This window comes from Chrysochloris asiatica, unplaced genomic scaffold (genome assembly GCF_000296735.1).
Source record: "Chrysochloris asiatica unplaced genomic scaffold, ChrAsi1.0 scaffold00337, whole genome shotgun sequence".
NCBI classification, from domain to species: domain Eukaryota; kingdom Metazoa; phylum Chordata; class Mammalia; order Afrosoricida; family Chrysochloridae; genus Chrysochloris; species Chrysochloris asiatica.
In genome coordinates this window covers 1,871,363-1,885,693 of record NW_006408855.1, presented here as the reverse complement: position 1 = coordinate 1,885,693, position 14,331 = coordinate 1,871,363, and the positions used below count along the sequence as shown (strand labels likewise).

General features: G+C 44.4%; 2 protein-coding genes and 1 pseudogene across 2 annotated transcripts in view; 1 reads left to right on the top strand and 2 right to left on the bottom strand.

Moving 5' to 3' along the window:
- The window catches only part of LOC102821658, a 4,948-nt pseudogene extending 1,610 nt beyond the window's left edge, over positions 1–3,338 (bottom strand).
- The window catches only part of SLA2 (Src-like-adaptor 2), a 22,234-nt gene extending 17,394 nt beyond the window's left edge, over positions 1–4,840 (top strand). The window contains exons 5-7 of the mRNA XM_006875726.1: positions 3,416–3,565; positions 4,307–4,389; positions 4,723–4,840. Coding sequence (XP_006875788.1) covers positions 3,416–3,565; positions 4,307–4,389; positions 4,723–4,740 — 251 coding nt within the window. The 3' untranslated portion in view covers positions 4,741–4,840. The remainder of the gene's footprint in view (positions 1–3,415; positions 3,566–4,306; positions 4,390–4,722) is intronic.
- Positions 4,841–6,099: 1,259 nt separating this feature from the next.
- LOC102818602 (chromosome unknown open reading frame, human C20orf24) overlaps positions 6,100–14,331 on the bottom strand; it is a 15,093-nt gene continuing 6,861 nt past the window's right edge. Inside the window, exons 3-4 of the mRNA XM_006875725.1 lie at positions 7,448–7,577; positions 6,100–6,141 (exon numbers count right to left, since the gene is read on the bottom strand). Of these exons, the coding sequence (XP_006875787.1) occupies positions 6,100–6,141; positions 7,448–7,577 (172 nt within the window). The remainder of the gene's footprint in view (positions 6,142–7,447; positions 7,578–14,331) is intronic.

Sequence of the window (14,331 nt, the reverse complement as noted above, 5' to 3'; positions counted from 1 at the left end):
GGGTCCTGCTCTCCGCTCTTCTCCATTGATCGTCCCAGGGACCTCTGCTCCTAGACTGAAAAGTTAATCACTCCCCTCCTTGCTATAAAATGTCCACCTTTACATTTCCAACCCTCACAATCAGTCCTGATAACAGTTATTCACTATTGCATCATAAGAGACCCATCGCATTTCATTTCATCAGCCCTTCCTAGACAGATTGGATACTACTCACTGCAGACTCTACCTTCCTCCACGCCCTCTGGATCTATGTTCCCTCTTGAAAGCTTGTAAGCCAGTCACTTCTTGCTTTTGTAGGCCCTCCCCACCCCCACCCCCACCATTTTGGGTAGCCAATGTCCAAGTTGCCATCCCTGTCTACTCTATGTATGGAGGGGGTAGGAATGATCCTTGCTCTAAAGATTTGTTCCCTTTTTTGAGCTACTGCATCCATAGGTGTAGGTCAAGTTCATCAAATTGTATCAGATTACTCTTTTTTCCCTCTTCTTTTTACTTCGGGTTGAGCTCTGATCATCCAGTCACTGAAGCCAGGTCAAGTGGGTATTATCTGCAAATGTGGGTGTTCTTGTGCATATGCCCTCTCTTTTTATCAGCTGGCCGCTTCACTCTCTCCACTTTAGTCCTCTGTGGCTATGTCGATGACTCTAGGCCCAAGAGTCCCCAGGCCTTGCCACACTGCTGGCCAACCAGGTCTCCACTCGGGTTCACAGGGGTCTATTGAACGTTGTAGGGCTTAGCTTGCAGCTTCATTGCTGTTTTTACCTCACTTCCCCTTATCGGTGACAAATGTGGTCACCAATCAGAGTGTGTATTCCAACTGAGTCTTAGTCTTGGAAGGGGGTTTGCACTGAAGGGGCCCGACCACTTGCCTTGATGTCTCCTGGGCAAACAACTTGCTTGTTCTTCTAGTAACAGTCAGACTGCCTGTATTGTTTTGTATTTTTCCTGTAGGTCTTTCTTTCCATAAGTATCTTCTTTTCTTCTAGCTGCTCCAGGGTGGTAGGTGCCTAATTTTTAAGAGATACAAATCATCTATTTTATCTTCTACTGTTTGTGTGTTTTTTGTAATGTTTGACAGTGTATTTATGCCATGTATTAGAGCCCCTAAGTTTGTCCCTACTTTTTCATTGATGATCTCTATAGTTTTAGGTTTTACATTAAGGTCTTTAATCCACGTTGAGTTTACTTTTGTAAATGGTATGAGGTATGTGTCTTGTTTCATTCTTCTGCAAATATATTTCCAGTTTTACCAGCACCATTTGTTGAAGAGGTGATTTCTTCCTCATTTAATGTGTTTTGGCCTTTTGTCTAAGATCAGCCGACTGTATATGGATAGATTTACTTCTGGGTTCTCAATTCTGTTCCATTGATCTAATTATCTTTCTTTGTACCAGTATTGGGCTGTTTAGAGCACTGTAGCTGTGTAGTAAATTTTGAAATTAGGGAGAGGCCAGCCTCCAATTTTGTTGTTCTTCTTAAGCAGTGCTTTGCTTATCTGAGGTCTCTTTCCTTCCCATATAAAGATAGTGGTTACTTGTCCCATCTCTTTAAAGGAAAGATGTTGGAATCTAGCGTGCAACAGCTAGGAAAGTAATACAAAAACCAAAGAGAGAAAGAGGAAGAGGGGGGAAAAAAGTAAAAAAGAAAAAGACCTAAACATGATTAGAGAGAGGACTGAGTAAAAGAGGAAGAGACCAGTGAGTAGTTAAAAACAAATGAATTAATAATTGAAAAAAAGCAGTAGCAACTGTTGAAAAAGCAGCAGGGGAAAAAAAGAGGGGGCAGGAATGAAAGGGGAGAGCAAAAGGATGAACAAACAAAAATAATGAACAAAATAAACAGAGCTGGTGCCGGGCCCAAAGTGGAGACAATTCTGGAATTCTGGGGTCTCCTACCAGCCATGGACCTTACATTGTGGCTGGGTAAGGGATAAGACAGTAACACTCAACCCTGGATGGATTTCCTGTAAGGCTAGGTGTTGTTTGTTTTGAGCACCCAATCTGGAAGTAGTTCATGCAGACCCCAAAGCAGCTTGGGATCATTCCATCCCATGTGGCGCTGAGGGTGAGCGGTCCCTCTGGTTCAGGGCTGACTAGAACTGGCTCTGCAAGTCTGGAACATGCCACACCTGATTCCAGGTGCTAGGGGGGTTGGTGCTGCTAACTCCCCAGTTTGATATAACTTCTACAGTCCTAGGAGCAGGAGCTTCCCTGGGAGTATACACAGAAGGGGCTGGTCACACTTGTGGTCACCAGGGTAATGTGGGGTACAAGAAAATAGACTTTTGCCCCTTTTCTCAACTAATAAGCAGTATGCCTTTGGACCCACCTACTGCCCTCTTGCTTTCAAAGTTGGCCACGAAAGTTCAAGATGGCCAATGCAGACAGCTCCCCAAGCTTCCTTGGGGGTGTATACTGGTTGGGGCCAGTCTCACTCTGGTAACAAGGGGAGTGAAGAGAACAACAAAAAATCACATCTTATCTTAGAGCCACAGGTATGTTTCTACAAAGCCAATGTTTTCTTGTCTCTGAAAATTGCTCACAGAAGCTCAAGATGGCTGCACCCATCTTGTTGGCCAGCAGAGATCATTAAGTGTTTTTTTGCTATGTCTGCTCAACTCTCTCCTAATAAGCATTCATTCCACTTCTCTATCTGGTTATCTGAAGCTTAGAGTTCCAGAACTATCATCTGCATCTATTTCATTTGGTTTCCCGTATCTTTTATTGTAGTGGGTCTATAATCATCATTTATTCCATTTATAGTATGTAGACTATTTACAAATTTTGGCTTTTAAACAAAATACTTACGTTCTTCTATTTCCAAGGTAACATACCTAGATGGAATTCTGGATACATGTAAAGTACATGTATGTTCAACTCAACTAGTTAATGCCAAACTAGTCAAACCATTTCCAAAGTTTGTTGTTAAGTGCTGTTGAGTCAGTTCCCACTCATAGCAACCCTGTATATAGTTTCCAAGGAGCTGCCAGTGAGTTTAAACTGCCAATCTTGTCATTCAAACCCATATTCTGGTTCAGTGCATATCCTACAGTGCCACACCAGATTTCCAAAGTGGGTTGGTACTGATTTATCTTTCTGACAGCAGGGTGTAAGTTTCTATTTCTCTGGGTCCTTAGCAAGGACCCAATGACACATTTTCACAGCCTAACATTTCTGTCATCCAAGTCTTTGCAACAGCCAACACAATGTTTAATTGCACTGTGCCAGGCCTTGGGCTGAGGGCTCTATATGTGTTATTTTATCCCCACAAGGGTCCTGTCTATTATGTGTTATTTATGCCCAAGTCACTGCCTTCCCCTGACCATTTCCCATGGCCATGTTTCACCTCTTTATTCTCCCAACCTGGAGGAGGCCGGGTCCTATCAGAGCCTCAGTGCCACTCTTCTCCTCCTCAGGCAGTTACTCTCTGTCAATCCGTCTCAGCCGCCCCACATCCTGGGACCGGATCAGACACTACAGGATCCATCGCCTTGACAATGGCTGGCTGTACATCTCACCACGTCTCACCTTCCCCTCACTTCAGGCCTTGGTGGACCATTACTCTGGTATGGCTTTTCCCTGTCTCCATGGGGTGGGAGGGCAGACACTCTACCTGCTAGAGAATACTGCAGACAGAGAAGAGGGTTTGCAGTCCTTGTGCTACAGGGGTACCAGGCATCCTGTGGAGCTTCACCGCCCTCTCTCAGCTTCGCTGTTCCCAGATCTGGTTGATCAGAGCTCAGAGCAGCAGGCATCATTCTCTCCATAGGAATTAAGCCCAGAGCTGTTGCTGTTGTTGGATTTACTTCTGATCTTCTTAGCAATTCCTGGTGCCTGTCCTGTAATAGGCACTGGAGGATGGAGTCACCAGGACCTGGTGTCCAAGGGACGGAGAGGGAAGACCACTTCCAGGAGACCTGATGAACAGTTGTCTGGAGCGTTGCTTCATGCAAAAGTAGATACCAATGTTACTACAAGTAGATTGAGCACTTCTCCATCTACAAATAGGAGCTCAAAAAGGCCCATTAACTCACCCAAAGTCACACAGTGAATTAGGCCTCCCAAAACCAACCCTTATATGACCTCTGACCGCATCCCAGCTCTAGGAGAGCAACTATTTGGGGCTCAAGCCTTGTCACTAACTTTTATGACCATGCCCATAAATGGGAAAAGCTGTCAGGGTGAGGGTAGGTGTTGGGGAACCAAGTGGGGCTGGTTCATCATCAGCAGTATCAGTGGTCCAGGTCTCTTCCTCAGAACTGGCGGATGACATCTGCTGCCTCCTCAAGGAGCCCTGTGCCCTGCAGAGGGCTGGCCCACTTCCTGGCAAGCCTATACCCCCACCTGTGACTGTGCCAACAATGCCAGTGAACTGGAAAGAGCTGGACAGGTAAGGGGGTCCTGGAATATACACATGGGGCAAAGGGGATTTAAAAGATGCTACCTATAGGAACTATGTATGGCTCTGTTACCTGAGAGCCAAAGAGCAGCATTGGCTGAATTCCTGGAGTCCAAACCAGGCTCAGCAGGTCTGGACATACTGTTAGAGGAAGAGGAAGCAGGCACCGAGTCCTCAGTGGAAGTCACACTGGGGTTTGATCTGATAGGGAGATGGAGCTTTTCAGCAAGAGGGGTTGAAGATAGGTTTTTGAGGACAGTGAGTTGTAAGTTGCATGCAGGGAGCAGCATGAGGCTTGACTTGGCTCTCTCCTTTTCTCTACAGCTCCTTCCTGTTTTCTGAGCCATCTGCCACAGGAGAAGCAGCTCTCCTCAGTGAGGGGCTCCGGGAGGCTCTCAACTCCTATATCAACCTGACTGAGGACAAATCCTTGGATGATGCCAAAGCCAAAAGCATAGGTCGAAAGGGAAACCAGGGCTTCAGCACCTAGAACACCAACTCAGCTCAACCTGATGAGCACCCCACACGGAAGGCAAGACTGTGTAATTGGGGGAGGGCTGGTGACAGAGCTGTATCTAGGATCCCTGTGTCCTCTGCCCCTTCCTCTCTTGGAAGTCAGTTACCTCCTCCCAGAGGCACAGCCTCACCCCTCAACTTCTAGTCCCCAGGTAAAGCAGGGCCAGGACTCCAAAAACATAAAGTAAATTTTCCTTGAGGGTCTTCCAAGCCAGTTTCTGAATCACACTGCATTTGGGCCAGAAGTGTGGCTGAAAGATCTTGGTCATGTTCAAATGATAAGCCACAAAATGAAGTCATAGATCTGTCCACTGGGACTGTCTAGAGAAAAGGGGCTTGATTGCAGCAGGGGTGGACCTCAATGCCCCACCAAGTCCCTCCTCTGAGGCCAATCACATCTCTAAGTGCTAGGCAGGAACTGAAAGCCAGGCCTGGCACCTGTGTACAGAGATCCTCCCAAATGTCCCAGATCATCAAAGGTAGTAAGCCGCCCCCTTTCACTGCCCTTTCTCCCTTTCCACAAAGCCAAGGTTGCAGCCAAACCAGCTCAGGCCCTTGATGTCCCTAAGCCCCAGAGAGGGAGCAGGTAGAGAAGAGTGTGGTGGACTCGGCACTATCTCTAGTGCTCCTACTTGGGTTCCAGGGCTAGAGGTGTGAGGGGAGGGATGGGGGAAGGTAGTCAACAGGTTTTCAATTAAAGATTTGATTTATTCAAGTATCTGAAAACATTCTATAATGTAAACTCTTATTAAATGTTTATACTTGCTGTGGACCACACATATATATTGCCATACTGTTTTCAGAAGACTTGAAATGCCACTGATAGTTTAAAAATTGTACACCCGTTGGAGAACTGAGGAAGACAATTTAATGTTTTGTCTGGATCCAGAAATGCATCAAAATGAATGACCCACTCCAATCAGCAAGTGGTGTTTAGTGATGGGTATCCATGGAGAAATGGCTGCAATTCAGAAATGCTTCTTCTCCCAAAAGGTGGATGATTTAAAAAGTTTCAGGTCATAACCTTTGCAGAAGACAGTGATGCCCAACACACTTGATTCTCAGTCCAGAAAACATGGGTCTTCTAGGGTCCCTGTTATGGAGTGCCCCTAGAATCATGCTTCTGTGCTGTGACTAGGATGGTCCTTTAGACTGGACAGGGAGCAGGGTGGGGGCTGTACACCATCAGTCATAGTGGATGGCAGTGTAAAAGATGATCCAAATGACCTAGAGGGACACAAACAATGTTCACAGGTTACTTGGATCAGTGGTGGCTTTCTGAGGCCCAATTCCACAATGCGTTTCTCCCAGGAGTCACTCTGTTTGGCAGCCTAAGTTATTTCACTGAAATCTAACAGTATCAGGACTTGGGGGTTCCCTAAATCCCAGATACCTAATTCATATGAACCCAAAACCACCAGCATCACCTCCATGTTAAATAAAGCAGTGGTTCTCAAACTGGTTCGCCACTAGAATCTCCTGGGGACCTGAAAAATTGTATATAGATTTCCAAGCTTCACTTTGCACAAATACTGATTTATAGGGTCTGGCTATGACGGGGTATCTGTGTATAATCCTTAAAAACTTCACTAGTTCCATGTTAACAGTCACTCTCCATCCCCAGATCTTATTTCTGTTTCGATGGATAGTTCACATAAAAATGTGTGTCTGTTTTCCTCTGTGGTGTAACACGTATCAATACTTCATTCTTTAAAAAACGGCTGAACACTTTATCCTCTCATTACTCAATAGACATTTGAATTGCTTCTGTATAGGTAAGTCAAAAAGTATTGCTACAAAATCATTTATTAAACAAAAACATCAGCGTGAAGGTATTTTTTCTTGACATATTCGCTATCTAGGTTTATATACTTCTGAATGGGGTGTTTTTATATCTCTAACCTTTCCCTGAAAAATCCTGTGCTCTCTGATTCGTACCATGTCAAAATGGCCATTTTGACATCCTTGAGTTCCTTTCAAACGCTCTTTGAATTTTGGGAACAAAAAGTCTGAATTAGCAAGACCAGGGCTGTAGAGGTGAAATTCCCAATGAAATTCTCACAGGACAGCCTTTGGTACCCTTGAGGAATGAGCAGGTGTACTATCATCACAGAAGCAAATTCTTTGGCACAATTTTCCTGACCTTTATCTCTCAGACATGCATTTTTCAATTTCATAAGCCATGACATCAGAATTGTTTTTTTTTCCCTTGGCACTAAAAATATGCTTTTTCGATGGTACCTATCAAGACCAAGACAAGTATGTTACAAAGTTTCTTTGGACCACCCAGAGCAATACTTTTTGACTACCCTCATATTTTTAAATGCTTCAGTTGCTTCTAATGTGTAGCCAGGATTTGAGAATTAGATATAAATAATGCTGGGGCAAAGATTCACACATCACAGCCATCGCATCACATTTTGGGGGACAACATTAGGAGGCCATGCCTCAGAGGCCTTTTGAAAAACAACATCCAATCACTCAGTTAATTTGGCCAATGAATGGTGCTTCATGGACAATCAGTTACACATACCATGAACAAGGCGAAAGATGTCATAAACCCTTCTTTCGTGAGCTCCCACGTGCCGCCATATTCTTCCTCATCTATCTGTAGGTAGTTGCTGAAGTAGAGGTACAGGACTCCTGCATTGATCAGGCAGAATCTGGAGTGAGAAAGGGCAAGCACAAACACAAAGTGTAAACTTAATCTTCTATCCACGGTGTTCCTGTTAACAGCGTCTTCCCCTGCCATGACGGACCTGGAAAAAAAAGCAGCTTTCGGCTCAGAAAGACCTGGATTCCAACCTGAGCTTTACTTCATGGTCATGAAACCTTGGACAAGTCTCTTGACATGGATCTTGGTTTCCCCATATGTAAAACGTGTTTGAGTATTATAGGGCAAGTGAAACAATACATGAAAATGCCTAGACTCTCAAGGAACTCCTGGTGTGGCATGGTAGGATAAGCACTGGACTGCTAATTGCAAGGTTGGTGGTTCAAACCCACCAGCAGCTCCTCATATACAGGGTTGCTGTGAGTTGGAACCAACACGACAGCACTTTACAGACTTTGAATGGAGGGTCCCACTTGGCCAAGTTAGCTTAGTGACTTAAAGGAGGAACAATTCTTTTTAGTTGCCCAGCAAAAGCATTAAAAAATAAAAATAAAAAAAGGCACACTGCACCCCTCTACTCTTGAAGACAGAATGGCTATTGAGTAAGCTATTCCAAATCAGATAGATCCAATACCTGGTCTAGACCTGCAGCTCGAGAGGAGTGGAGCCATGGAGCAAATACGTGTTAGGCTGTTGCTTGATAGCCTAGCCGAGTAAGCAAAAGCACACTAAATTGTCCCCCTGCATAATTCCCAACAGGAGAGAAATATCTGGATGCTCATCAACCTGTACTTGATATGGAGGTAAACCCAACAGTTCTGCCTTCCGCTCCTCATCTATTAGGGACTAAGGACAGCAGGGAGACTAGGACTGAAGCCAGGTGTTTGTGAGCACTCCCAGGAAGAGCTTACCATCCTGCCTAAAGACCAGGTGGAAGAATGTAGAGAGGTTAACTCCTGGGATGGATGGTGTGGGCTAGTGTACAGGAGGGCAGTGTCGGAGGCTGAGGAGTGTACACCAGGATGCAAGGGGAGGTTGAGACCACCCTGCACAAGGTGAGGGTGGGGTATATCTATACTTCAGGATGCCTAGTTTCTAAGTGGTGAGAGTGCTGTGTACATAAGCTTTCTCAGGAGTGGTGGGAGCAGAGTCTGGGAAACTGATTTAAACTTGTACTTCTGTTTCAGGATACAAAACCAGTTAAAGGTTGTGGGCAGGACTGGATAAGTGGCTCAATGGGAGAGGGAAAGCTTCAAGTCTAAGCTCCTACACATGGTTCCAGAAACAGAAGCCAGGGAGTCATCAACAACCAAAGGTTTTTCTTAGAAGGATTTCCTACAAAATACAGTCCTTGCCTTAGCCATGCTTTGGCTACACTCTTACCTTTCTACCAAACATCATGGGACTTGCTAAATCTGGTCACCCCTCTCTTGACAATTTCCTTCTGGACAGGCTGGCCTAGTGGCTCTAAATGGAGATGACTCCTAAGAGTGAGAATGTCATTCTGAGGCCCAGAGGTAGTTAGGGCTGGGCGATGACTGGAGACTTACTGAGAGTCTCCAGCTGTAACCATGGCTGCTTTGTGAGATAAGACATGTGAGCATAGTTGACAACAGAAGGTTTAAGGCAAATCATGAACAGCAAAATCTGGAATAAGCAATGAGATAGAAATGAGAACCAGTTTGGGACTGTGTAAGGAATGAATGGGTGGTTAAATGCCCAGAGCTCAGTACCCTGATCAAACCAGATTTCGAGGGTCTACTAAAAACACAAGGCCTGGCACACAGGCCTGAGAACACCACAACCTCAATATCACTAGTTTTGGCACTCAGTCATCATCACTTTACCCCACCTATTTGTGGTCTCACCAGCTAAACACTAAGTATGATGTATTTTTTTCTCCAATCACACTATCTGTTGACAAGAATCACCATGTCAGTAAGAGACTTGATTTGATGAAAAGAAATAGTGGCAGCAATACGCCAACTAGAGTACAACCCAACCATCTACCTTCCCCAACATGTATAAGTCTCAGGACTAGAAGAGAAAAAGGCTTACACATTAGGCTCCAACCTTCCAGAAGTTAAACAACCAAGCAGAAAGTGAACTCACAGAAACAAAGGCATCTGAATGCACTGCTGGGTAGTCAAAGACTCAAACGGAGTTTAAGGATAGATGTGATGTTACCATTGTGTCAACTTGGCTAAGCTATGGTGCCCAATGATTTGGTCTGGATTTTGTTATGAAGGTACATTAATTTGAAGTAAAAGAGATTACTCTCCAAATTGTGGTGTGCCATCAAGTCAGTTCTGACTCACAGAACCCTGTATATGATTTTCTGAGGAGCAGCTGGTAGGTTTGAATCATGACCCTGTAGTCAGCAGTCTAGTGTTTATCCTACAGTCCACACCAGCACTCCTCATTGGGTCAACTGGAGGTGTTATGAGCAAAAAGTAAGGTTTACGAAGAGAAGGAATTCTGCCTCAAGACTGCAATGGACTTACTTCATCAAGGAATTTCCAGCCTCCTGCCTGACCTACCTAATTTTCGACACAAGACTATCAGTATTCCTAGCCCAGAGCCTGACTTGACAGCCACCACAATTATGTAAGTCAATCCCATACTATAAACCTCTCTCTTCTAGGAGGGGGCTTCAATAAGTTCATGGAGGAACCATCAAGACAAGCAATCAAGTCCCCTCAGGGCAAACCCCCTTCCAAGATTGAAACTCAAAGGGAATACAGGAGCAGGCATGTAATCTTGCTGTTGACCATGTTGGAAGTGGGGGAAAACAGCAATGAAGCTGTAAGCTAAGTCCGACCACATTCAACAGACTCCTGTCAACATGGATTGAGACCTGGTTGGCCAGTGGTGTGGTGAGACCTGGGGACTACTGAGCCCATGAACAGGGATACAGTCACAGAGGACTAGAGCAGAGAGTGAAGCGTCCAGCTGATATAAAGTGAGGGGAGATGCACAAGATCACCCATATTTGCAGAGAGTACCCATTTGACCTAGCTTCAATGGCTGGAGGATCAGAACTCAACTAGAGTAAGAAAGAGGAGGAAAAAATGTGTAATCTGCTACAATTTAATGAATTTGACCTATACTTATGGATGTAGTAGCTTAAAAGAGAGAATGAATCTTTACAGCAAGGATCATTCCCACCCTATACACAGGGTTGACAGGGATGGGCAACTCAGACATCGACTACAAAAAATAGGGGGGCTACAAAGGCACGAAGTGACTGGCTTACAAGCTTTCAAGAGGAAGCTTAGTTTCAGAGGGTGCGGGAGAAGGCAGAATCTTCATTGAGTGGTTTCCAACTTGTCTAGATGGGACTGGTGAAAGCAAATGGGGATAAGACTCTTGTGGTTCAGTAGTGAATGATCGCTATCAGGACTGATTGTGAGTGTTGCAAATGTAAAGGTAGATGTTTTGTAACAAAAGGAAGGGAGTGGTTGATCCTGCAGTCCAGGAGCGGAGGACACTGGGACCATCAAGGGAGAAAAGCGGAGTGCAGGACCCTATCCCACAGAAGCAGCAATGCCAGAGATGGAGGCAGATAAAATGAAGTGGAGAAATGGAGAGGCTAGGGACTCTGGACTCAGGGAGGGAGAGGAGCTGTGAGCTGGCAGCCGGGCAGTAGGCTTGCTCAGTATACCCTTTGGTTGTTTGAATGGTTATATATTCCTGAGTGCTTTGGTGTACATCCAAAAAACAAAACAAAACAAAACCCAGAGGGAACAGAAGCAAACGCTGTTGAATGACGATGCATGGAAGGCACTGTAATCATTGCAATGAAATAAAATATGATAGGATGAATGTAAAGCTGATGTTCTCCCATGTAAACTACCACTCAATTCACAATAAAAAGTTAAAAAAAAAAAAAAAAGTTCATGGAAAAATTAAAAGATAATGGAATGTTCCCATGAACTTTTTGAAGCCCCCTTACATAATGTTAAGTTGTTGAGTCAATTTGGACTTATAGGGAACCCATGTGTACAAAGTAAAACTGCTCCATATGGTTTTTAAAGGAGCTCTCGTAGCGTAGTGGTTACAAATCAGGCTGCGAACCTCAAGGTCACCAGTTTGAAACTTCTAGCTGTTCCACGGGAGAAAGATGAGGCTTTCTGCTCCCGTAAAGATTTATAGCCTCGGAAACCCTGTACAGGGTTGCTACGAGTCGGAACTGACTCCACGCCACACAACAACAACAACAATATGGTTTTTAAGGACATAATCTTTTGGAAACAAGATTGCCAAGCCTGTCTTCTGAGGAACCTGTGAGGTATAAACTGCTAACCTTTTAGCTAGTGGTGACAAGTTTACTTGCTTGTGCTGCCTAAGGACTCTCCTCACTTGTGCAACTGCCATCTCTCTATATTTCCCACTGTTTCTCTGGAAAATCTTGACTAATAGTACATGGGCATGATTTCTATATTGCAAATGAGAGAATTATATTAAGTCAATGTGTAGAGGCAGAAATGTGCTGGATTGGAGTTAGGGACTAATAGTGGAAATGACCCTCAAATGGGTTCTTAAAAATTCTACCCTAAAAACTTCAGTCAGAATTTTAACAGAATAACGAATCTCTAACAAATATCCTAACTTCAGGGCAGAAAAGATACATGCCAATTGGAATGTATGACCCTGTTTTTCAAGGGTCAGTGGGAATTCATTCCAATTTACAGAAAAATTAACAAGCAGTCACTGAACACTTACTAATCACGTGTCAAGCTCTATGAACAAGCCAGAGAAGTAGGAAGGGACGAACAGTGTCCCTCTTGATAATGCAAAACCTCAGCAGGCAGAGCAGATAAACATATAGTCCTCAAATGAAACCAAACCCATAGCTGATGAGTTGATTTAGGCTCCTAGCAACCTTATAGTGCAGCACAGAAATGTTCCTTAGGCTTTCTGAGATTGTAAACTTTAAAAGGAGCAGACAGTTTCATCTTTATCCCACAGAGTGTCTGGTGGGCTTGAACCAGTGACCTTGTAGTTGGCAGCCCAATGCTAAACCCACTGACCCACTGGTCCTCCAGGGGCTCCTTACTCAACCCTCACACAAATTATAAATAAAACGACCTAAGGCCATGGCATTTTATCTTATTAAGCCCTACTTGAGAAGCCAAGACACAGAAAAAAGGAAGAGAATCAAGTTGAGGTCTAAATGCAAGGTGGCTCTCCTCAGCCCAGACCTCCTTCCAGTTAAAGCAGGGACAGAGACGGGACATGTGTAGAAGAACCAATGCTACTGGGCCCTTCCCAAGAACAGGGGAACAGGGACCAACCAAAGGAAGGAAGGAACTTGTTCAGAGTCTGGCTCTGGCAGGACAGTGTGGGACTGAACTACAGAAAAGCCACATTCAGGAAAAAGGCACTATAGGTGATCCACTCCACACTGTGCCATTCTATAAACTAGCCATCTAATGATAATAGTGAACCACTTATGGAGTGCCTATGAAGCATGAAACACTACATTTAGAGATTTACAAGTACTTGTATCATTAATTCACGCATCAATCCTGTGAGGGAGGCTCTTATTGCTTCTACTGCTAAAGAGACTGAGGCTTAGAGAGAGTGATCCCAAAGTTATAAAGCTTGAAAGTGGCAGAGCTGGAACTTAAATCTGGAGCATTCTATGCAGTTTAAAGAACCCCGCCCCTTGTTTTTAAAGTGTGTTTGGCAGTTTAACTCACCAGCTACAGCGGAAAGGCTACTAAACTAACTTTGTTGTTACTATGTGCTGTGGAGTCGGTTCCAACCCACAGCAACCTGTGTAAGTTTTCTAAGGAATGGCTGCAAGCTTGAACCACCAACCTTTTGGTTCAAACCGACCTTGCAGTCCAGCGCATTAACTCACAGCACCACACCAGGACTAGCTTTAGACCTTGATATTGTCACTCGCAGGTTGGATGACTTCAGAGCTCCACAAGACCAGGTAGATAGAGGGATTCTGTACCAGTGTTATCCTCCTCTGAGACAGGCCTTCAGGAGACAGGAAACACCCTCTTGCCATTAGGTTGTCCTTCAACTTCTGGCATTTTCCTATTGTTAACATTTCCAATCAGCTATCTGCCTTTTCTGTCATAGAAAACTCCAACAGGGTGATCAATATTCTGAAAAATGTTATCAGTATACCTACCAGGAGAGCTCTGTGAACCCCAGGCCTCACATCTCATCACTACCACCCAGTTCTCATCAAGAGTTTTTTCTTTACAAGGGCAGGTAGACACACATTCCTACTGATTTCCTTGTACAAGTACCTTGCTCAAAAGTCAAAACACATTTTTAGTTAGGAGAGGGGGCAGCAGCATGTTTCTTTTGGCTTACTTTCTGAGAAAACGGGCAACTCAAATACATTTTACCCTTATCACCTTAAAAAGAATAAGGCCTGTGATCAATCCTAAAACAATCAATGTGATCCTCCATGGGGAAGTGTTTGCAGTCCCTTCATTTCGAGGAGAGCAAAAACCACAGCACAGCACAGCACCACAAGAGCTTGTGCACAACCCCTATTTGTTTAATATCTGCGCACGAACCATGCTCCAGCGAGCCACTACCAGGGGCTGGTATCCACTGTGCTCTCTGACAACAGGAGCACAGTGAAACATAGTGGGCTCAATCTTTTACCTTTGAACTCCCTTTAAAAAGCAAGGACCTCGTGTTAAGATGCTTGACTGTTTTATTGAATCTTGGTTTCCCTTGCATTATAATATAGAGTAGACACTGGAGGAGGAGAGAAAGAAATAGTCAGGAACATCACACTAGAAGGCTTGTTAGTCCGTCTTCTGCCT